The sequence below is a fragment of the Ursus arctos genome, unplaced genomic scaffold, assembly GCF_023065955.2.
Source record: "Ursus arctos isolate Adak ecotype North America unplaced genomic scaffold, UrsArc2.0 scaffold_18, whole genome shotgun sequence".
Lineage (NCBI taxonomy): Eukaryota > Metazoa > Chordata > Mammalia > Carnivora > Ursidae > Ursus > Ursus arctos.
The window spans coordinates 49126373-49150368 of record NW_026622852.1 but is presented as its reverse complement, the minus strand read 5'-3'; the positions used below and the strand labels follow the sequence as shown (position 1 = coordinate 49150368).

Sequence of the window (23996 nt, the reverse complement as noted above, 5' to 3'; positions counted from 1 at the left end):
GTGGCGGTTTGAACATCAAAATGAATAACGACTATAGTAGGATTGAAACATAAAATATATGAAAATCCGTGATTTTGTAATGATGGTACAGGAAAAATCGATTATCTTTGGCAGTTGCTAAATAATGCCAACACGTTATTCTAGAAATTGCAAAAAAGTAGAATAAAAGTGAAGCATGTTTTTTCTGCCTTTCCTTACAAACTGTTTTCAAGGACAGTTTCTTAGGGTGTTGAGTGTAGCTTCCTCTTTTAGCAAAATTCCAGCTAATAAATTTAGGAAAAGAGTGTCAAAACTAGAAAAATCACACATTTACAACCTCATATGAATTAGTGGGTCTACACAAGAACTATTAGTAGCTGTTAAAACCATTAGATGTAAGGTTGCTGGGAAAATTTACTATAGATGCATGAGGCCTGAACCCACTGATCATTAGTAAACCCACTAACATTATTAAAAGTGAGACAACTGGGCCTTAAGTATCTCCTGATGTAATATACGGAATAATAAGTATGCTTGGCAGAAAAAGAAACAAAACCTCAAAAAAACAAAAATTCATTCTGAATCTAAGCAAGCCTATAGTTTATGTGAAATAAGGAGGATAAATGAACATATTTAGAAAGACTATAAGCACAAAATTAGCCACATCAGGAATGTGGGGAATTGTTTAGAAAAATGATTGTTTCTTCAAAAAAATCAGAGAAAAACTGAATTTTCTATGAAATGGGTGGTGGGAAAGTGGTATAGTTTTTTTTTTTTAAGCCTAAACGCGTATTAGCCAAAAGCAATGTATGGACTTTATTTGGATATTATTAAAGAAGCCAACTGTAAGAAGAAATTTTTGAGACAGTGGGAAAAAATTCAACGTGGACTGGATATTAGATGATAGTAAGGATATATATTACTTTCTTAAAATGTGATAATGGTATAAAATTTTTTTCAAAGTCCTTATATGTTAGAAATATATAATGAATTATTTAAGGGTGAAATGCTATGTTGGCTGGTATTTATATCAAAACACTCCAGCCACAGCAAACTGGAAAAGTGGGTAGGAACTGGCAACAGCTATCTTATGGGTTCATGTGATCTCTACTTTTATGTATGTTGAAAATTTTCCATAATACAAAGTTAAGTTGAAAAGTAATTTTAAAAATCCACATTTACATGTAATTTAAGAATGCTGCCTTTGGATGTTTCCTCCTTGTTTATTTACCTGACCCAAGGAGCACTAGACTAGGTATCAAATATCCTTTGTTCCACCACTCAACAACAAAAAGACAATACAATGTAAAAAAATGGACCAAGGGCATGAATAGACATTTCTCCAAAGAAGGTGCACAGATGGCCAAAAAGCACTTGAAAAGATTCTCAGCATCATTAGTCATTAAGGAACTGCAAAACAAAATCATATAAGATACCACTTCACACCAGCTAGGTTTGCCATAATCTAAAATATGGAAAGAGAGTTGGTGAGGATGTGGGTGAAACTTGGGAAGCAGAGTGGTGCAGCCTTTGTGGAAAACTATTTGGCTGTTCCTCTGAAAGTCAGGGTTACCATATGACCCAGCAGTCCCACTCCTTGCATATATACCCCAAAGAACTGAAAACAGGGATTCAAACTAATACTGTACACCAGTGTTCACAGCAGCATTCGTCACAATGGCGCAAAGGTGGAAGCAGTCCACATGGGCATAAGCTGATGAATGGATAACCAGATGTGCTTTGTCTATAAATATATTATTATTCAGCCACAGAAAGAATTGAAATATATAAAATATTTTCCTTTCTATATAAAGTCAGCATAAAAATTTAAAAAGGATTGAAATTGATGTATGCTACAGTGTAGGTGAACTTCAATAATATTATGTTAAGTGAAAAGAAGCCAGAAAAAAGGTCACATATTCTATGATTCCATGTATTTGAAGCATCCGCAAAGGTAAATCCATAGAACCAGACTGCAGACTAGTGGTTGCCAGAGGCTGGGTTTAGAGGCTCTGGGGAGTGACTGCGTAATGGCTATAGGTTTCCTAGATAGACCAGATGGTTGTTCATGTGAATTATATACTCTAAAATGGTTAATTTTATATAAAGTTTACCTCAAATTTTTTAAAAAGTCCTTGTTGCAAGTAGTTTTGATGCTAACTAGTTGTGAACCTTGACCTCAGTGCCTCACTTGAAAAAGGGTTCAATTTTTAATCCAGATTCTGGATGAGCTCTCAGCTCTTAAGTTCCACTGTTTTGAGAACCAATGCACTTTTAACTTTTAATTTTAAAATAGTTTCAGTTTTACCCCAAAGTTGCAAGAATGATGCAGAGAATTCCTGTACACTCTTTATCTACATTCATTAGTTTTTAATATCTTGTTATATTTGTTATGTTATTTGCCCTTTTCCTCTTTTCTGAACCATTTGAGAACAGGTTGCATATTTCAGTGCTCCTTTATCCCTTTATACTTCAATGTATTTCCTAAAAACAAGGATGCTGTCTTACGTAACAACAGTATGTTCACCAAACTCAGCAAATTTAACTTACATACCATACTAAAATCTAGTTCGTATTCCAGTTTTGTCAGTTATTCCAAAAATGTGTTTAATGGAATTTATTTTCTTTCAGAAAACAGTCCAGGCCAGGATCATTTATTCTATTTATTTGTCATTTCTTTTTAGTCTTTTTTAATCTGAAATCATTCTTCAGCCCTTCTTTGTCTGATGTTGGTATTCTTGAAGAATACAGGCAGTTATTTTTTTTTTAAAAGATGTTATTTATTTATTAGAGAAAGCGCATACATGAGCAGAAGGGAGAGGGAGAAGCAGGCTCCCTGCTGAGCCAGGAGCCCTATGTGGGGCTTGATCCTAGGACCCCTGGGATCATGACCTGAGCCAAAGGCAGACACTTAACCAAGTGAGCCACCCAGGCGCCCCTACAGCAGTTACTTTACAAAAAATTCCTTAATTTGAGTTTGTCTGATATTCTCTCATAATTAGATTCAGATTATACTGTATACATCCCTGGCTACAAAACAACATAAATTAATACCTTCTTTAGGCATTGCATCCACAGGCTAAATTCACTTTAAAATCATGTGCTGGGGCGCCTGGGTGGCACAGCGGTTAAAGCGTCTGCCTTCGGCTCAGGGCGTGATCCCGGCGTTCCGGGATCGAGCCCCACGTCAGGCTCCTCCTCTATGAGCCTGCTTCTTCCTCTCCCACTCCCCCTACTTGTGTTCCCTCTCTCGCTGGCTGTCTCTATCTCTGTCAAATAAATAAATAAAAATCTTTAAAAAAAAAAAAAATAAAATAAAATCATGTGCAAAATTGTTGTCAGGCAAAATAACAGTCTCACGCATTAAAGAGCAATTACCATTTACCATAAGGCTACTTTGTGTTTTTTATGTGTTACTTAATATGTCAGAGTATCTCCTGTATTTTGTAAATGAGGATTTTTTCTTTGTACTATAACATTGTTATGTAGTTGATTATTAAATACCTGCAGAAGATAGGTTTTAAGTTTTGTTGACTTGTTTTCTGAATGGTTGTTCAGTAAAAATTATATTTTATTTGATTGCTTTTTAAGTAAACCGTATTTTTGTATGTGTGATGTCCCCTTTTTGTGCTAATGAAATATAGACAGTGGATAATGGACCGCCATGAACTAATACTCAAAGATGTCTGACAGACATGATCTCCAGGGTTTCTCATTTATTGTGAATGCATGTTCCTTCTAGCTATGCAAGAAGAGGCCTTGAAGCTGGTGTTGCTAGCATTAGAAGATGGTTCTGCTCTCTCAAGGAAAGTACTGGTACTTTTTGTTGTGCAAAGACTAGAACCAAGATTTCCTCAGGCATCAAAAACAAGTATTGGTCATGTCGTGCAACTACTGTATCGAGCTTCATGTTTTAAGGTAAGTAGCATGCAACCATCTAGACATTACATGCCTGTGTATGAGACAGAGGCTTTCTAAAATGGGTGTTACCTGGTCTAGGGTCTCCAGGAATGCAGAATGCTTCCAAGAGTTGAAAGGAAACTTTGTTTTTCTTCTGCATTGTTTGCATCTGTGATACTACCTATTGGGAATAAACATATGTGAAGGTGTCAGTAACACAAAACAGAGCATAAGGAAATAGTTTGGTAAACTTGACTCTCGGGATAATGAAGTAGACTAAAGAAGTCTAATTCAAATGAATTTCCCATCTTAAAATGGAAAACTACATAAAAGTACGTAAAAGTTGGTAAATGTTTCAATTTCCCATTATTACTTTAATTTTATTCCCTGTTGCGATTAGATTATAACCTTTAATCTGAAGATAGCCTATAATGTTGCCTTCAGGACAAGAGAGTGAAAAGTTGAGGTATTTGCCCCACTTTGCATTTAGGAGGTGTGATTTTTTTGTGTTCTGTTGTGGAGAAGACAGAAAAACCCCAAGATATTTAGAAATGTGGTTTCATTGTCTTATAGACTTGTGGGTAGTTAGAGATACTGAGGGAGGTGGAAAGTAGGCTGAATCCTTGAAAGTTCCTGCATGTTACAAGAGTAGGGGTTGCTGGCTGGATCTTGAGAAAGGCCCAAAGACTTGGAACTGGAAAGGTTCATTGGCTTCTATAAAAGTAAAACACCAAAATTTGAAAGCCAGGCTTATCTAGGCTATTTTGCTGGTTTTAAAAGCCCAAGAGTGAAAACCGTACAGACAGGAAAAAAAATTTTTGGCAGACTGCTTAGTTTGAAATAACAGGTAATTGCAGATGGAAATATGTTCAGATGAACTCACTTATCTCCTAATGAGGCTTGGACACTATCTCCTTGATAGTTATAGTGCTAGATTTTGTGCCCTTAAGGACAACAATAAAAATGAATCCCTGATTTCTCAAACATTATGTTTTTGGCTAAGCAACCAAATCAAATTACAGAGATCGTTTATCTTTCTGAAGTGACTGGTTAGGTTCTCACACTGTGTATTCCTGAGTTAATATGTTTTTTTCTTCCATAGGAATCATTCTGATTTGTGGTTTATGGTAGTCATACATCGACAGTTGTTACTAATACCTGACATTTGAATAACACTAGTATAGAAAGTGATTTCAATTTTATGCTCTCATTTCATCCTCGCTGCATTCTAGTTTAAGATGTTAAAGCAGTATTTAGATTAATAAAAGGATATCATGCTGACTTAACTGCCAAAAGGCCTCTCTTGGGTATCATTTACTTTAGTAAAATCACCATTGTCAAAGGTCTTTCCTTGATTTTATAGGCTTAGAGATGTGAATTTTGTGGGTGCATACAGTGGATTCTTCCCTTTGGATTCACCCACAACGGATAATCAGATTTATTCATTCGCGATGAGAAGTGCAACTCTTACATGACTTAAATCATCATATTGGCGCTATTTTCCTGCCGAAGAGTATCAAACCTTTTTTGAGTAGCATGGAATCCGCGCAAGGGGAGTTAACAATTCTCACGGTTTTGATGCAGGGATTCCCAGCTGATGATCTGCATCAGAATTATCTATGGGGTTTTTAAAAGCTTACATTCCTGGATCCCCTCCTCAGATGTATTGTGATTTGGTGTATCTGATGTGGGACTTGTCATACTTTTTAAATTGTGTGGTCTTCAAAGCCAGAAATTGTGATTACCTGAAATTGTAGTTTCTAATGCTTCATGGGTGATTTTGATGCGTGGTAGTGAGAACTTTATTATGACCAGGCTCTGTTAGCCCCCTGTGTCTGTCTTTACTACTCAGGTGAATAGATGCTTATGCTGCCTGTGAGGCACCCTGTAGCCTACATGGTAGTTGGGTGAGTGCTACCGTCGTCTGGTTCTTGGGTTTCTTTTTCTATTTTTATGTAGATAATTCTTTCTTTTGTTTCCTCAGTGTTTCTTTAAGTAGGTTAGGATAGATTGTGGATTTTTGTGACTTCTAAGTAACATATATTCTGCGCTCTCTTAAGTTATACCTAAGATGGTGTTGTTTAGAATTTGGGTGTCCCACACTTTTCTATAATGTAAATATATATTCCTAAAAAGATTGTGAACCAATACTATTAATTCTCAGCTGGTAACCTGATTTTCCCATCTTCATGTTCTTGGGGTCGTATCGTTGTCTCGTGTGCCAACAATAGAAACAACCAGTGTGGTGGTTTGGAGGTATTTTCATTTTACCAATGAGGAAATCATGATTTTGAACAGTGTGAATGATTTGTTCAGTCTGAGTTTCAGAGTCTGTACTAGTCCTGGGTATTCTGACTCCTAGCCAAGTTTCAAATTTCATTGTGCAAGTTTTAGATAGGTGGTATCATCTAGTGTGGAAATTATCTAGTCATATACTTGCATGTTTGGAGAATTAGTAGGGTATGTGAAACTGTAAACTTTTGAATTTATGTTTTTTAAATGACTTATTAAGTCAGGTATTAATTAAGGCTTAAGTCAGGTATAAAAATAATAAATAACCTAATGATCATTTTTGTGGTGATAGAAAATACCTGAATCATCACATGGCAGTGCTAATATATGTCTACCCATTGGCTGGACTGATTTGTCATTCCTCTGCTTAAAGGTCCTCAGTGGCTTCCCATTCCCTACAGCATCATATATCAGTTTCTCACCATAGTTTATAAGGCCCTCTATGATTCTTCTCTAGTCTGTATCTTAGTCTTTAATTCTGTGTGCTCTGCTCTTTCATTTTTCTATTTCACCACTTGATCCTCTTGTTAAGATTCTGTTTCTTACCTGGAAACTCCTATTCATTCTTTAAGACTCAGTTCATGCAGCCTTCACGTGGGGGAAGCCTTCTCTGTTATCCCTTCCTTCTCCCCTAAGTCAGATTTAATTGCCTTCCCTTTATGTTGCCATGGAGCATTATAATAGCGCATATACTGTAATTTTCTATTTACAAGTGTCTTCTCTGTCAGCTGCTAAGCTCATTGAAAGAAGGCAAAACTATGTACTGGGTTATGTAAGTTCTGCTTTGTTCCAAAAATAATTTGTGATAAGGACAATTCTCTCCTTTGCACCTTCTTTTGTCTGGTATCTGATATCTCTACTCTCCCCCCAAAAGAATCGATTGGAGAAGGGGGGAGAGCAGACCAATTCTGATGGGTTTTTTTTTTCTCCTTTCTATTTTTTAGGTTACCAAAAGGGATGAAGACTCTTCCCTGATGCAGCTAAAGGAGGAATTTCGGAGTTACGAAGCATTACGCAGAGAACATGATGCCCAAATTGTTCATATTGCTATGGAAGCAGGACTCCGCATTTCACCTGAGCAGTGGTCCTCACTTCTGTATGGTGACTTGGCACATAAATCACACATGCAGTCTATCATTGATAAGGTTTGTGAAATTAGTGATGTTTGTTTTATATCATTGCTGTTGCTTAGAAGAGCATTGCACCCTTCTGAAGGAACTAAAGAGACAACTAGTTGGAGATGCCTGTTTTTAAATATCAGGCTCTCTATTATTTTATCTTTATTTCTTTTTATTATTTTTTTAACTTTCAAAATAAACAAAGGGAGGCAACAGGGAAGCAAATATAGGATAGTAGCATAAAAGCAGCCTGGCTTATAGTCTGTTGTTTATCTTTGTTTTGGCCCCAGAGAGCTAATATAGCTTATAAGTAAGTTTTCTAAGTGTCTAATGATGAATTTCATAGGGCAGATTCTGAGGTGAAAATTTCATTCATCATTGATACTCCTACTATGGAATCTGAAGACACTTGAAAACCTGTTAGTATGTTGACTAAATGAAGCATTTTAATGTAGATGTGTCCTAAGAACCAGAGTAAAAGCCATTCTGTTTCTGTTTGTTAGCTGCAGTCTCCAGAATCATTTGCAAAGAGTGTCCAGGAATTGACAATTGTTTTGCAACGAACGGGTGACCCAGCTAACTTAAATAGACTGAGGCCTCATTTAGAGCTTCTTGCAAACATAGACCCTAATCCAGGTATGTGGAAGAATATTTAGTTGCTTATACTTTTTCTACCCTTGAGGTGAATAACACAAGAGAATTACTGCTAACAAATTCTCCCCCCTTCCCACCCTTGATGGCTTGTTTTAGATGCTGTTTCGCCAACTTGGGAGCAGCTAGAAAATGCAATGGTAGCTGTTAAAACAGTGGTTCATGGCCTTGTGGACTTCATACAGAATTATAGTAGAAAAGGCCATGAGACACCTCAGGTAAGCACATTCGTTGCGCTTCTGACTGCTCTTACCTCTAACAGAGGTTCGTCCTGAACATCATGAGCAAGCTTTTTGGTTAATGGACTTTTTACGTGACTCTATTCCTTTAGGTTTCTATTATCTCAGTTCTTTTGGGAGAAACTCAAGTTTTAGTACACCTGATAAATAATTTATAGCACAGTAACCATTGGGAGAGAATTTTGAATATGAGTTCACCATCAGTATTTTTGACCAAGTATAGATCAATGATTCCTTCCAGACATTTTGTCTAATTCTTTCCTAATGTAGGGAAATTGTCACTTTTTTCTCCATTGCTCTCGTATAAATGAATCTCTATTCGTAAATGTGTGGAGTTTGAATTTTTAAAATATTTGCAGTGTACTTTAGAAGGAGTTGTTTAAGGTATAATTTTTTATTCTAATGATGCCCATTTATTACATCACTGTGAGCCAAGTTCCTATGCCCATTATTTTATTTATATGATTTCTGATCCTCACAGCCACCTGCAAGGTAATTACTGTTCCCAAGCTGAAGTTTAAAGAGCTTAAATAACAAATCTAAGGTCCCGGTGGCAGTAAGTGACAGAGCTGGGATCAAATCTACTCCAAAGTGGTCTTTTCACTCTTTTACCCTTATTCTATTAGAAAACAATATAATATTCAAACTTGAACTGAGAGATAAATGTTTCATCTTTATTAAGGTAACAGAAATAACAATGCCATCTTACGGGGCGCCTGGGTGGCACAGCGGTTAAGCGTCTGCCTTCGGCTCAGGGCGTGATCCCGGTGTTATGGGATCGAGCCCCACATCAGGCTCTTCCGCTATGAGCCGGCTTCTTCCTCTTCCACTCCCCCTGCTTGTGTTCCCTCTCTCGCTGGCTGTCTCTATCTCTGTCGAATAAATAAATAAAATCTTTTAAAAAAAAAAATGCCATCTTAAATTTTGATACAGTTATAGCAGTTATGATGAAGTTTTTTATATTTTGCCTCATTGTTTTTATGAACTTTAACAGCTCTGAGCCTAAGAAGAGAGTTGTACCCTCAAGCCAACAAATAAGTTCGTTTCATAAATTTTCACTTTCAGGGGAAATTGTATTCTGCCTCTCCTGGGAAAGTTTAAGTGAACAAAGCTTATGGCTTTTTAAATGCTTTTTAAATCATTTGTTTTGGTATCATTTTAAGACAGCAATGAATTGATGAGAAAATCTTCTATTTTTGTGGGCATTGTGTTGCCTGCCTGACAAATAAATAGACGTTAATATTTGAACCAGTTTTAGATAATCCTCAGAAAGAATATTTAAAACCGGCAGTTCAGAGTTACCCTGTGTAATGCCTAATGGGAAATGGTAGAATGGCAGTTGCTTCAGCACAAGAATTACTTCTCTAATGAAAAATAATTAAAGGAGTAAATCATAAAATTCTGAAATTCCAGGAGTCCTCACTTTTCCACACACCGATTTTCTTTTTTGTAGCCTCAGCCAAACAGCAAATACAAGACTAGCATGTGCCGAGATCTGCGTCAGCAAGGAGGGTGTCCCCGAGGAACAAACTGTACTTTTGCCCATTCTCAGGAAGAGCTTGAAAAGTAAGTTGTGCGAATTCTTTTTCATACGGGTTTAATTTGGGGTCATTATGAAAGTGTCTTTATACTGTCTCAAAGTTTGTGGTGGGTTTTGCAGATGTGGTTAAGTTCACATTGTAGAGTTCCTTAGATTGCAAGATAATCTTTTCTTTTGAAACTATACCTTCTCACTTCTGGGAGCAAGATTAACATAAGTGATTAAGAACCTTATTCAGGGGTCATACTTTAGACCATTACATAGCTAGAATCCATGTTTTTGTTAAGCACGTGTGGAGAACAAGAACACCCCTCTGTGCAATCTTATTTGCTCAGGTTCAGTTGAAGATAACAGCAAGGTCCCAGGTAAAACAGTACAGCAGATACATTTTCTTTTTATGGCTTTTGGTCTTTTTAGCGTATGTATTATGCAAGTTTCTGTTTTTGGGTTGTTTTTTTTTTTTAAGATTTTATTTATTTGAGAGAGAGCAAGAGAAGAGAGCATGAGTGGGGGAGAGGGGCAAAGGGAGAGGAAGAAGTAGTAGTCATTGTTGTCCCATTCCTCTTCCTCTAAGCTGGGAACCCAACTCAGGCCAGGTCTTAGAAACCTGAGATCATGATCTGAGCCGAAGGCAGACACTTAACCAACTGAGCCACTTACGTGCCCCTGTTGTTTTGTTTTTTAACCAAAACATTCGTCATTGAGATCTTGCCAAAAAATTGATTCCAGCCTTTCGATTGAATCAACCTGTGTATCAACTCTTAATGGACATTTCTCTTTTGTTTTTAGACACTTTAAGCTTAAGTTGAGCTAATTTTCTCCTCCCATACATCGTCTCCTACCTTTCATTCTGCTCTTCCCCAGTGTACCCTGTCCAGCCAGTTACACATGCCATATTAAAGGCACCATCTTTGTCACCTTTCTTTCACCTGATTGTCGTAGTCAACAAGTCAGTTCAGCTTCCTACCTGTATGTTTATTTCTCAATTCTTTCCAGCCATATAGTCTATATATAATCATCCCCTTTTGTCCATCTGCCATTGCCTCCTAACTGGTCTTCTTACGGCTATTGTTGCCTACCCCCAAGTCCGTCATTCCCCACAAAACAGGGAGAACTTTATACATTAAGCTCAGTGCAGATAATGAGAAGTACCTGGTTTCTCATTAACCTGTGGATAAAGTTATAAAATCTAGAGTGTGGATTCTGCATCATCTATATGCCTACCTTTCTGATCTTATCTCACAGTGCTCCTGAATTGTATTCTATACTCAGGCCACACTTACTTTCTGTCAGTGCCTGGAATGCAGCATGCTCCTTCCCACCTTAGGTCTTCTGCGTCTTGCTGTTCCTTGGGGCCTTGCTTTTGGATCTTTTCTTTCGCCTAGCTTATCCTTCACTTTTTTGGGGGGGATCCTCCCAATATTACATACTAAACCAGGTTTCTCTTTGTCATGCTTATCAAAATTATGATTAACTTAGGGTAAATTTTAGTGGTTGGCAGACTTTTATGTCAGGGTCCAGATAGTAAATATTTTCATTTTGGTCGATCGTACACTGAACTGTCACAACCACTCAATTCTGCCATTCTAGCAAAAAAGCCACCATAGTGCATAAAACAGGCATAGCTACATACTTTATTTACAACAAACAGGCAGTTTTGGCCCACACGAGGTAGCTTGCTGACCCCTCATCTATTGACTGTCTGCCTTGTTGCAGTGTAAGCTCAATGGACTGTATCTGTCTTGTTGGTTACGGTCTCCTCTCCTCAGTTGCTAGCACTGAGCCCTGTACATGATGAGCTCCACAGCAGCAGTAACGTGATAGATGGTATGTGTGTGTGCATTAAAAAGAGTAGAAACATGCTTCTCTTCCCCTACTGGAAGAGCCTAGAGAGGTTGCAGAAGTCCTAAGACAAAAAGATGCTGTTTGCACCCAGTCGAAGCAGCTCTGTATACAGAGTTTTACATCGTGCTGATTTTTGAGACTCTAGGAGATCTATTGAGCTTGCCCATACCTGAAATAGAGCTTCTTAGCTAAAGTAGAACTTTTTGGGCACCTTGCTTGGGAGTACTTAGACTTAACAAAGGCAGAGGAGAAATGGTGATTTCATTGCCATTCCACCCATGACCGGTTCCCTAGCTGAAAATCCATTTTACCTCTTATATTTTCAAGTTGGCTTTCTACTCTCCATCTCCAATACCTACTTCAGAATTTTATTATCTTTTCCCTGAAATGATAATAGTAGTATAAAGATAATAATTACAGCCAAATTAACTGGTCCCTTTTGGTGTCAGGTACCATGTTTAGTGTTTCACATGTGTTTACCCAATTTATCAATTTAGTACTCTACTGGCCTTTAACCTGGCATCTTCTTATGTTCATGCTGGCTATTTCATTGCTACTGAGATTTTCTTTTGCAGATAAGCATCTAAGCATGTCCATTTTCTGCTTCTTAATTGGTTCCTCAGTATATCACAGGATCTGGTCCTAATCTAGCTTTCCAGCCTACTCTACCTTTTGCAGTCTTTATTTTTTTAAGGCACATCTCGTTAATCAACGTTTACTACTACACAAATTCTTTCATTCTTTCCTTGCACGTGTTTTCCCTCTATATCATATGCTTTTCTCTTCTCTATTTGGAGAGCTCCTGTTCCCAGTTATACTCAGATGTCAGCTTCCTTCTGAGGACATCCCTGACTTCCTAGGCAGTGTTAGTTGCTTCCTTCACTGTGCTGGTGTAGTGCTTTATTCTTGGTAACTTTATAAAATCCAATTCTCTTTGTCATATTGCAATTATCTATTTGCATATGTGTATTTTCACTAGACTTCATTTATCCTGTGGGTAATTCATCTTGATATTTTCTGCACTTAGCAAGTATCTGATATGTAAATTCAGAATATTTATGTTGAAAGAGCAAATAATCTACAATTCATATTTCCAACCGGCCTTACATTCTCCGTTGCTGTGTGAAAAAAGAAGAAGAAAAAAACAGGATGACACAAAGGATTAAGGAAGTGGAAGATGTCACTATCCTATTGGCTAAAAATATACATATTGGTACCTATCTCTGGGTTTTTTAGGGTAAAACCTTTGTCTTATTTCACATGATACACCAGGAGCAAACATTTGTTTTACTTAAATAAATTAATTTTACTCCAGCCTGCTTTCACTACTATGCATCTCTCTAACCAAACTAAATGTAAATTCCCAACAATCTCTCCTAAAAATAAATATTTATGTGAATATATCTTAGAATGTAGAGTATTAGAATCCTGTTTCCAAGAGTTGCTGCATTCTGGAGAGCGTCAAAAGCCTGGGATCAACCAGCTCAACAAATATTTATAAAAATGATTATTAAGTGCTAGGTACTATTTGAGGTGCTTCTAGTGGAGGAAGAGGAACAATAAACATGTAAACACAATCTCAGTTACTGATAAAATACTTTAAGAACGTCTGAGGTGGAAACAAACTTGGCATGTGTGGGAAGTAGAAACAAGACCAGTGTGTCTAGAAGATGGAGAATGAGAAGAACGACAAAAGATAAGATTGGAGAGGTAGGGAAGGGCCAGATCATACTGGTTTTACGGACCGTGGTGGGGAGTTTGGAAGCCATTGTATGGTTTTATTCAAATGCAACGATGAGATTTTTTTTAAATCTTACTCATTTTTTAAGTAAGCTCTGTGCCCAACATGGGGCTTGAACTTGGGAGCCTGATCAGATCAAGAGTTGCACGCTCTACCAACTGAGCCAGCCAGCCACCGCGAAACAATGAGATTTTAATTTTGTTTTAGAAATGTCACTAAGTGTCTGCATGTCTGGGGACCAATTAAACCATAGTGGTTCAGGTTCAAGATTGGTATCTTGGTCCTAGGACCATAGTAACGGAAATGATGAAAAGTGGTCAGATTGGAGATATATTTCGGAAATAAGGCTGATAGAACTGATAGATTGAATGAATCAAGAATGACTCCAAGGTTTGGGACCTGCACAACCAAGTAATGTATTTTACTGAGGTGGGAAATGCTTTTAGGGTAGAAAACCAGTAGTTAGTTCTCTTGGCCATATGAGGTGAGAGGCTTATTCCGCATTCATGCAGCAAATATTTATTGAACACCTAGTATGCACAGGCACTGTATGATGTGCTAAAGATAGAGAGGTGGGTAAGAAAGGAAAAAATCCGTGCTCTCCTGGGGCTTACATTGTAGTAGAGAAGATTGACATAAAGCAAATAAATAGAAAGCATAATGTCTGGTACTGATCCATGCTATGGAGAAAAATAACACAAGGTGTATGGAGAAAGAGAACAATTGGGAAAGGGGAGATATTTTAGATAAGACTGTCTGGGAAGGTATCTCAGAGGATATGACATGTAAGGAGACGCCTGAAATGAAGTGATGGTGCACTAGAACAACAGGTCATTATAGGAGTGGAGTCTTTGCAAAGGCAGATGGGCTTGGGACCTGAGGCTCAAGTGCAGAGATGGGCCCTTGGTAGAACCCCAGTGGCAAGATTGGCCTGAGTTAGGAGCCAGGAGCTCTTCATCCCTTTTTGGGGGGAGCATGTGGTTACAGGTGCAGGAAGGTTACTGGAATTGGCGGTGAAAGAAGTAATTCTCTGGTTTCATCTGTTTTCTCTGTGAAGTGGGAGGCGGTATCATCAGTGGTGGAGGAGCTGTGGAGAGTGGAGGCGGAAAGGATGTTAGAGATGGCAAAGTGAATTTAGTAGAGAAGCATATTACTGTATTGCTTGGACATTTTAAATAATTGATCATAATTTTGAAGGGAGTCTATAGAGAGCATGAAGGCATGGTTTTTCTCCACCAACATTCAGCTGCCGGGGAGCAGGCCCAGAAAGAGAGAATTAAGTGAAGAATTGGATTGGGGTTTTACCAGGTGAGTTCAACAGGGGGAGTGAGCCAAGGGAGTTGAAGGTATTTACAAGGGAGGAATTAATGGTAGATAGTGAATTCAAAGCTGGGTAGGCAGGGAGTGAGTACTTGAGGGAGCTCAAAGTTGATTTCAGAAGAATAGGAAATAATTGGATTGGCTTTTTCAAGCGTGAGGTCCAGATCCTAAGTCCAAGTCTTTAGTATTCTAGTTGCTAGAAGTCCAGTACGTATCCTGACTTGTCACTTACTTTACCTCCCTTAGTTAAGGTTTTACTTCGTACAATTCTTCTCTTTCAAGGTACTCACAATTAAAACTTTGTTTTTTGCCTGCCAGACTAATCTTAAAGATAGCTGAGATTTGTACTTTGAGGATGGAAACCAAGGAGCAGCTGGGTATTTTATGCAAGAACCTTTGAGATGAAGAATGAAGAGCAGGTTTCAGAGAGCATGTTGAGGAAAGTGCAGGCCCCTCCACACCACTAAACTGCCTTTCCAATATATAGGTCTGCTCGTACCCTGCTTGTAGTCAGTCTCTGAGATGACATATATAAACTGGCTATAACCTGTTGTCTTTTTTTTAAACTTTGTGTTCTGTCACTGCACCCTCAGCCAGGCTCATCTGGGGAAACTTGTCTTTTATTGAGCTCCATATGCCTCTGTCAGTGTGTGTGTGTGTGTGTGTGTGTGTGTGTGTAAGAGAGAGAGAGAGAGGGAGAAGAGCAGGATTGAATAATGAGGCTGTTTATAGATACTGAGGGACTGAAAGGGAGGCTATTGTGAAGGCATTGCTCATCACTAACGCTATTTATATTTAATTACCATATGTTTGATTATGTATAACATTAATATCAGATTAATTTAGGCATATGTAATTATGACTTCAAATGTGTGTAGTCGTTTTTCTATTCATGTAACAGTTGTTCATCTCTTTAAAGTATTAGAGGAAACATTGACCAGGACTACATTATAATGAAGTTTTTGAATTGTACAAGTGGAAACAGATTTTCTTAAATGGACTCCAAGATCAAGTTGCTTTATATATTAAGAGTGTTATATCTGACCACTATAAATAAAACCCTGACATTAATATCAGAAAAGTCTTTAATCCAAATATTTTTTACTTTAGGCATAAACTAATCTGAAAAATATTATACTAAATTTCCATATTTGGGGATAGTGTTTAAGAATGACTTTTGGTTTCATTTTTTTTTAATTTATATAATGCTCTGACAGTTTGGTAATAACAGAATTTTGTCAACTCTTCATTCTGCGTTGCTAAATAAGAATTTGGTATGGTTCCTTTCATTTTTATATATGTACTTTATATTCCAATTAGACAAAATTTTCAAAGGATCTCTTCTTATTCCCTCAAAAGGCTTCTTTGAATACCTGTGTTTTTTGCTTGCTGTATTAATTACTTGCCTATGTATACGAGTGTGTGTGTGTGTGTGTGTGTGTGTGTGTATGGCATATATATTTTCATGTGGCACCGATCACAGCAGAGTTTAATGTAGGCTGTATTTGATATTTAGCTGAAGAAACTTTTCTTCAAAGCTGTTCCTTCTATTTAAATCTTTTTCCATGGTCTTTTTTTTTTTTTTTTTTTTTAATCTCTTCAGGGTAAGATTTAGTGAAATATTCACCAATATGTTGATTGTTTTTGAAACAGGTATCGATTAAGGAACAAAAAGATCAATGCAACTGTAAGAACATTTCCTCTTCTAAATAAAGTTGGTGTAAACAACACTGTCACAACCACAGCCGGAAATGTCATTTCTGTCATAGGAAGTACTGAAACAACGGGGAAAATTGTTCCAAGTACAAACGGAATTTCAAATGCAGAAAACAGTGTTTCCCAGCTAATCCCACGTAGTACTGACAGTACGTTAAGAGCTCTGGAGACTGTGAAGAAGGTGGGGAAGGTTGGCACTAATGGTCAGAATGCTACTGGGCCTTCTGCAGAGTCTGTCACTGAAAAGTAAGTATTAGCCAAAAATGGTTACTGTGAGTTTTTTAGAAATGCTTGAGTATTTTTATCCTAAGGAAAAGCAGTTAATCAGAATTTTTATGCAGAAGGTTTCACATAGTAGAAAAAGCATGAAATACCAAAAAATTTGAGTTCTGGTCCTGGCTCTGCAGTTGAATAGCTCTGTGACCTTAGAAAGTCACTTCAGCTCTGGGTTTTGTTTTTCTTGACTATAAACTGAGAGGTTGGACCAGAATTGGTTTTTTTTTTTTCACACGTAACTTCCTTGAACTTTAGGATTGAGTCCATAGAAGTGGCAGAAAAGAGCTAAGTAGAAAGCTAAGCATGGTGAGACGCTGAGCCCCAGCCTGTGCTGCAGTCAGAACAGTCCTCTCTGTACTCCATAGTGATGTGTGGGAGTTAAGAGGGGACTCCTTGAGCTGAACTCTCTGGGTTCAGATTCTGGCTCACTGTTTTCTAGCTGTTTGATCTTTGGCCAATTAATCTGTCTTCCTCAGTTTACTCATCATCATACAACAATAACAACTACTATATAGGTTGGTTGTGCAGATTTGTGAATTGTAAGTGCAGTTCTTTGAACAGTGCCTGCCAAATAGCACTCAGTAAATATCTGTTATTTTGTTGTTGTTGTTGTTGTTGTTGTTGTTGTTGTTACCAATACTGTTGGGTTGTAGCATAAGAAAGGGTTTTGGTGCTTTAAGAAAAAACTTTTACTATTTCTAACAATCTGAAAGGTTACTTCCACCTCTAAAATCTCATGCTTTGATACTGTTTCAGGGTCTTAAAATCTTGAGTTTTAACATGTTCAGGTTTTGTTGACCCTAAATAGTCTGTCAGTGTTTACTATATGCCTTCTAGGAAATTATATGTAATATAATAATGTAATATAGGTAATTATACGGGATATTGAAGAGACCAGCCTTTTAGAACTGAAAGTCTTATTAGGGACTGGTTAAAATAAGATTAGATAGATAGGTTGGCACCAGATTATGGAGACCTTGTGTTACATGTATGTTTAGGAAATGAGTTTTTGAAGGGTTTTGGCAAGGTAATGTAGAACTGTTTTATACCCGTACAGTGGAATGTATTCAGCTATAAAAAAGGAGTGAAGTACTAGTACATACTACAATATGGATGAACCTTGAACACTATGTTAAGTGAAAGAAGCTAGCTATAAAAGGCCATTTATCACAGAATTCCATTTATGTTGATGTCCAGAATAGGCAAATCCATAGAGACAGAAAGTATATGAGTGGTTGCCAGGGGCTGGGGAATGAATGCTAACAAGGAGAGATTTCTCTCAGGGCTGATGAAAATGTCTCAGAATTAGATAGTGTCCAACCTTGTGAAGATACCGAAAATCACCGAATTGTATACCTTCAAAAGGTAAATTATATCTCGGTTTTTTTAAATGATAAGACTAGGGAAAAAGCTTTAAAAAATAATCTAAATAAATCATCTACTCATTCAAAAATTATGGATCTTTGATGTGCCCAACACCAGCTAGTTGGTGGAAATGTGATGAAAATGAACTAGCTACTACTACTCCCTGCTTCTAAGAAGGGTCTTACAGTGTGGTTTGGGAGGCAGATGTAATCGGACCGTATAATATATTCTGAGAGATACTATAGTGGAGTTGTGTTCCAAGTATTATTAGAACACAAAAAAAGAATACCATTCTGCAGGGAGTTATTGTGGAAGGCTCCTTAGAGAAGACCTGAGCTAGTTCCAAAAACATGAATAGTTGGGAAGGAAGGACTCCTCAGTACAGGAAGCAGCACATGCAAAGTCATGTAGGCAGGAGAGGCATGCTGCGGAAGAGCCTAGAATCCTGAAAGCCCTGTAGGCTACAGCTGTAGGAAGGAATCTAGCTGTCTGACTGGAATGTGACTAGAGGCTAGCGTTTTCCTTAAGTCTGATTTTTACAGATAGCTTGCATGATCCCATGAGGTTATGAATCTTGTCATGGATTTTGATACCTTTTTGCTGGCAAGTCTAAAAATTTGCCATTTCAAAGTACTTATCCAAATTTTACAGCGTATAACATTTTGATATGGAAGCAGCAGATAACCTGTCTAAAGCACATTGTGTAGTGCCTGGAATGTGCTCAGTAATTGCTCAGTAAGAGTTAGTATATTACTGTTATGAGGAAATCCTAATCATTTTCCTTGTTGCCTTTATTTAACTGCAAAGAATAAGCATAGCCCTAAAATATCTTTAAACTGTAAGTCAGTAAATTTGTATCTACTATTATTACCCACAGTTCCTTAGTTATTTTCATTTCACACATAGAAGTAAACATCTGCTAGACTAATCTGCTGTGTTAGACTTAAAAGCAGCCCATACTCCTTGTTTATATTCTAGCTTTAAAAGGGCTTCTCTAGTTTGAGAAAAACCCTCTAATCTTGGGATGCAACATACTGAATTCCTGCATCATTAACAAGTGCATTTTCTGGAGCCACTACATATCTAAGCTCTGCTAAAGTTGGACTTTTTTTTTTTTTTTAAGATTTTATTTATTTGAGAGAGAGCACAAACAGTGGGGAGGGGCAGAGGGAGAGGGTAGAAGCAGGCTCCCCACTGAGCAGGGAGCCCAATGTGGGACTGGTTTCCAGGACCCTGGGATCATGACCTGAGCCAAAGGCAGATGCATAACTGACTGAGCCACCCAGGTGCCCTAAAGTTGGACTTCTTTTTTTTTTTTTTTTTAAGATTTTATTTATTTATTTGACAGAGATAGAGACAGCCAGCGAGAGAGGGAACACAAGCAGGGGGAGTGGGAGAGGAAGAAGCAGGCTCATAGTAGAGGCGCCTGATGTGGGGCTCGATCCCATAACACCGGGATCACGCCCTGAGCCGAAGGCAGACGCTTAACCGCTGTGCCACCCAGGTGCCCCTCCTAAAGTTGGACTTCTTAATAGGACATAAGAAAGCCAGGATGAGATCCTCTGGATCTGATTGCTTGGTAACTCAACAAAGAAAATCCTTTGTTTTAAAATAATAAAAAGTTTATGTATTTTGCATCAATTTAATGAGTAACCATATATTGGCATTTCAATCATCCGCTAGTTATTTATTGACTACTTATTATGTGGCAGGAACTATTTCATTTGTTCAACAGATATTTACTAACTACTGTGTGGCAGGAATTCTTCTAGATATAACAGTTAACAAAACTCTGGAGAGACAAGCAGTTAACAAAATGGACAAAAATGGGGCTCCCAGGTGGCTCAATTGATTAGGTGTCTAACTCTTGATTTTGACTCAGGTCTCAATCTCAGGGTTGTGAGACTGAGCCTCATGTCAGGCTCTGTGCTGGGTTTGGAGCCTGCTTAAGTTTCTCTCTCTCCCTCTCCCTCTGCCCCTCCCCCCCCCAAAGGACAAAAATGGCCTTTTCTCAAGGAGTTTACGTTTCAAAATGTCTATCTAGCTCTTACTAGAACAACCCTTCTTTTACATGTCTGTCTTCTTTGTCCCAAAGAATTCTGGTGGACTACAGTTGGCCCTTAAAAAACACAGGGGTTGGAGGTATCAACCCCCTGTGCAGTCCGAAGTCCAAGTATAAGTTTTGATTTCCCAAAAATGTAACTACTTATAGCCTAACTGTTGAGCACAGGCCTTACCGAAAACATCATCAATCAACACAGATTTTGTTGGTTAAATGTACTATATACTGTATTCTTGCCGTAAAGTTAGCTAGAGAAAAGAAAATGTCATTAAGAAAACATAAGGAGGAGAAGGAGGAGTGCCTGGCGGGCTTGGTCAGTACAACATGCAACTCTTGATCTCAGGGTCATGCATTTGAGCTTCACATTGAGGGTAGAGGTTACTTAAAAAAACAAAATAAAAAGTATTTAAAAAAAGAAAACATAAAGAAAATTCATTTATAGGACTGTATTCATTGAAAAAAATCTGCATTGTAAGTGGACCTGTGCATTTCAAACCTGTGTTGTTCAAGGGTTAACTGTATATTGTTTCTGTTGAGAACTTCTTGAACAGTAATTTTTTTTTTTTAATTTTCCTCTAAGAAAAATCTTTTTTTAAAGAATGAGTAAAAAGGGATTGATGGGTCGCATTAGTGCCTGGGATTTGTTTGAATTTCTTTTTGCCTTTGCCAGAATATGAGATCTGTTACTATGATTCTATGAATGAGCAGTGGAGGGTGCCAATGAAATTCATTGCCTAATTTTTCACTATGGAAGTACCTAAAGTTTTTCCTATTAGTGTTTTCACTATATTACTTTGTGAAAAATTCCTACTGAGGAAGACAACAGTTACAGACAGTGATTGATTCTGTGTTCTTGATAAATTATCTCTCCAGTAAAATTGGCTCTCCACCCAAGACTCCTGTAAGTAATGTAGCGGCTACCTCAGCTGGGCCTTCTAATGTTGGAACAGAGCTGAATTCTGTGCCTCCAAAATCCAGCCCATTTATAACTAGAGTACCAGTATATCCTCAGCATTCTGAAAATATTCAGTATTTTCAAGATCCAAGGACTCAGATACCCTTTGAAGTCCCACAGTACCCACAGACAGGTAAGTGATTTTAGATAGTTCTAAGAAAAAAAAGTTTTATATTACAGTTTTGTAATATAACATTTGTTGTCCTTAAATAAGTAAGTGAATCACTTACCTAGAATATCTACATTAAGAAATTAATTGGGGTGCCTGGGTGGCTCAGTTGGTTAAGCGTTCAGCTTTCAATCTCAGCTCAGGTCTTGATCTCAGGGTCATGAGTTCAAGCCCTGTGTTGGGCTCCATGCTGGGTATGGAGCCTACGAAAGAAAGAGAGAGAAAGAAAGAGAAAGAAAAGAAAGAAAGAAATCCATCCATCCTTTGGACTAAGTTTTCTTTCTGCCCTAAGAATCGATGATTCTGCATGCCAGTAGTTTTAAGATTCTCCTTCCTATGCATCAAATTTGGGGTCCATGGATGAACTTCAGGGAGTTTTGTGAATCCCTTGAAATAGTTTGCAGAATGTTTGGTCTATATATACTTTTGTATAATTTTGGAAAGACAATGCACAATTTTATAGATTTTGAAAGGTCTTTAACCTCTGCTCCCCAAAAGTTTTGAGTCAATAATGTAACTAACTAATTACATAATGCAAAACCTGTGGCAGTAGATGCCCTAGAAGGAAACTTACCATTCATCTGTTAACAGCTCTGTCTTGGGGTTTTGAGGAGCAGTTTAACAAGATAGTGAACTTTAATGATTTTCATATAGTAGTGTCTTGAAAGTATGTAGTTTCTTTCTAAGGCAGGGGTGATTAAGTAAGGTTCAAAGCTTACTTTCTTTTCCCACATTAAAGGCTGCTTTCAACTTAAATCTTTATAAAATGTTGGATTTTACTAAGATTACATTAAATACTCCTCTTTCTGATTTTCAAGGATACTACCCACCACCTCCAACGGTACCAGCTGGTGTGGCTCCCTGTGTTCCTCGCTTTGTGAGGTCCAATAATGTTCCAGAGTCCTCCCTCCCACCTGCTTCTATGCCATATGCTGATCATTACAGTACATTTTCCCCTCGAGATCGAATGAATTCTTCTCCTTACCAACCTCCTCCTCCGCAGCCATATGGACCAGTTCCTCCAGTACCTTCTGGAATGTATGCTCCCGTGTACGACAGCAGGCGCATCTGGCGCCCACCTATGTACCAACGAGATGACATTATTAGAAGCAATTCTTTACCTCCAATGGATGTGATGCACTCGTCTGTTTATCAGACGTCTTTGCGAGAAAGATATAACTCATTAGATGGGTATTATTCAGTGGCTTGTCAGCCACCAAGTGAGCCAAGGACAAGTGTGCCTTTACCAAGGGTAAGTGATGATGGAAGTAGGAGAGTGCTACTGTAGTGTAGTGGGTAAGAGCCTGCTGTCACACTTGGTGTCATACCTCCCGGGTATAGGTTTCTGGCTCCTCCACTTCTGAATTTTGTGACTTACAGAAGTCACTTGACTTCTGTGTGTCAGGTTTTTCATGTTTGGTGGCAGTGATAGTAGTACCTACCTCATAAGGCTGTTGTGAGGATTAAATCAGAAAAACAAAGCCCTTAGAACTGGACCTGATACATATTAATGCTCAATAAATGCTATGCTTGGATAGGACACTGATGGGAAAGTAAAAAAAAAATCTCCAAAATACAAGGACAGGCCTGTTTTCAGTATTCCCATGTAGATAGAAATGACTTCCCTAAACCAGAAAACTGAGTGCTCGGACAGTACTTTTAACATCACTGGATTCAAAATTAACCCTTTCATTTAAATGCGTGGAGAACAGACTAAGGTGACTTCCCTACTGTATTTTTTTTTTTTTTGGTCCCAGAGATATAATAAACTGTTAACATTATTTCCACAGAGCATAGTTAAATTTATTTACTGCTCCCTAGATGATTAAGATTGTTTCTTTTATCCCCCCTTAGGAACCTTGTGGTCATTTGAAGACCAGTTGCGAGGAGCAGATAAGAAGAAAGCCAGAGCAGTGGGCACAGTACCACACTCAGAAAGCACCTCTTGTCTCTTCAACTCTTCCTGTGGCAACACAGTCACCAACACCACCTTCTCCTCTATTCAGTGTAGACTTTCGCACTGATGTAAGAAAGGTCTTAATCATTTGATGTTGCAAGGGCAGGTCAGACACCTGACCTCAGAGCACTCCTTCAAACCAGGCTTAGCTGTGTTGGCTGTTTTGCGTGGCTTGGTGTGTAGTCTAGTCTGCTCAGTTCTGTGAACACTGAGTATGTAATGAGCACTACAGTTAGGCATTGTCAGACTCTGAAGACCATGAAGTCACAGTCCTTTTCCCACCAAGAATTGAAAGTCTTTCCAGAAGTGTAGTTCTCATTGTTTTTCTGGTTTTAATTAATAAGATGTATATCTACCATTTATTGAGCACCTACTTGTGCCAGGCACTGTACTAAGCATTTCCATAATGTTATTTTATTTAATTCTCACAAAAATCTTAGAGGGCAGGTATTAAATCTGTATTTTTTAGGAATCCTACTCAGAGAAGTTAAGTAATTTGCCCAAGTAGTAAATTCAGCCTGTAAGTAGCTGGGATTTGAATCCTGGTCTGGCACGGGCATTTCTTCCCTACTTCACAAGAGGTACAGAAATGCCTACTGTTTTATTTTTGCAGTTCTATATCACTGTTACCCGTTGTTCTTGTTACAAAACAAGTTTTTGTACTAGGATCATTTCAGTGTACGCTGTTGTTTTCGGTACTTTTATATGTAGAACAAACCTTTTTTTTTTTTTTTTAATTCCTATAGTTTGGTTGATTTCCCATTCCTACAGGCTCTAATATAAAAAATTTCTTAAAATCTTACTATGAAAAATTTCAAACACATAAAAAGTAGAGAGAATAGTATATAATAAACCCCATGTACCTATCACC

At 37.9% G+C, this 23996-nt stretch overlaps 1 protein-coding gene and 1 non-coding gene across 5 annotated transcripts in view; both read left to right on the top strand.

Moving 5' to 3' along the window:
- RC3H2 (ring finger and CCCH-type domains 2) overlaps positions 1–23996 on the top strand; it is a 48002-nt gene that overhangs the window by 14593 nt on the left and 9413 nt on the right. For 3 of the 4 annotated variants that reach the window (XM_057313741.1, XM_026513917.4, XM_026513919.4), the window contains exons 5-13: positions 3722–3897; positions 7116–7316; positions 7793–7925; positions 8040–8158; positions 9633–9745; positions 16279–16587; positions 20918–21132; positions 21987–22420; positions 23023–23193. In XM_057313741.1, the coding sequence (XP_057169724.1) occupies positions 3722–3897; positions 7116–7316; positions 7793–7925; positions 8040–8158; positions 9633–9745; positions 16279–16587; positions 20918–21132; positions 21987–22420; positions 23023–23193 (1871 nt within the window). The remainder of the gene's footprint in view (positions 1–3721; positions 3898–7115; positions 7317–7792; positions 7926–8039; positions 8159–9632; positions 9746–16278; positions 16588–20917; positions 21133–21986; positions 22421–23022; positions 23194–23996) is intronic. The other variant, XM_026513918.4, reaches the window with a different exon arrangement.
- On the top strand, positions 7598–7708 carry LOC113266648 (small nucleolar RNA SNORD90). The gene has a single exon (XR_003320452.1). It is a non-coding gene; the product is annotated as a small nucleolar RNA SNORD90 (small nucleolar RNA).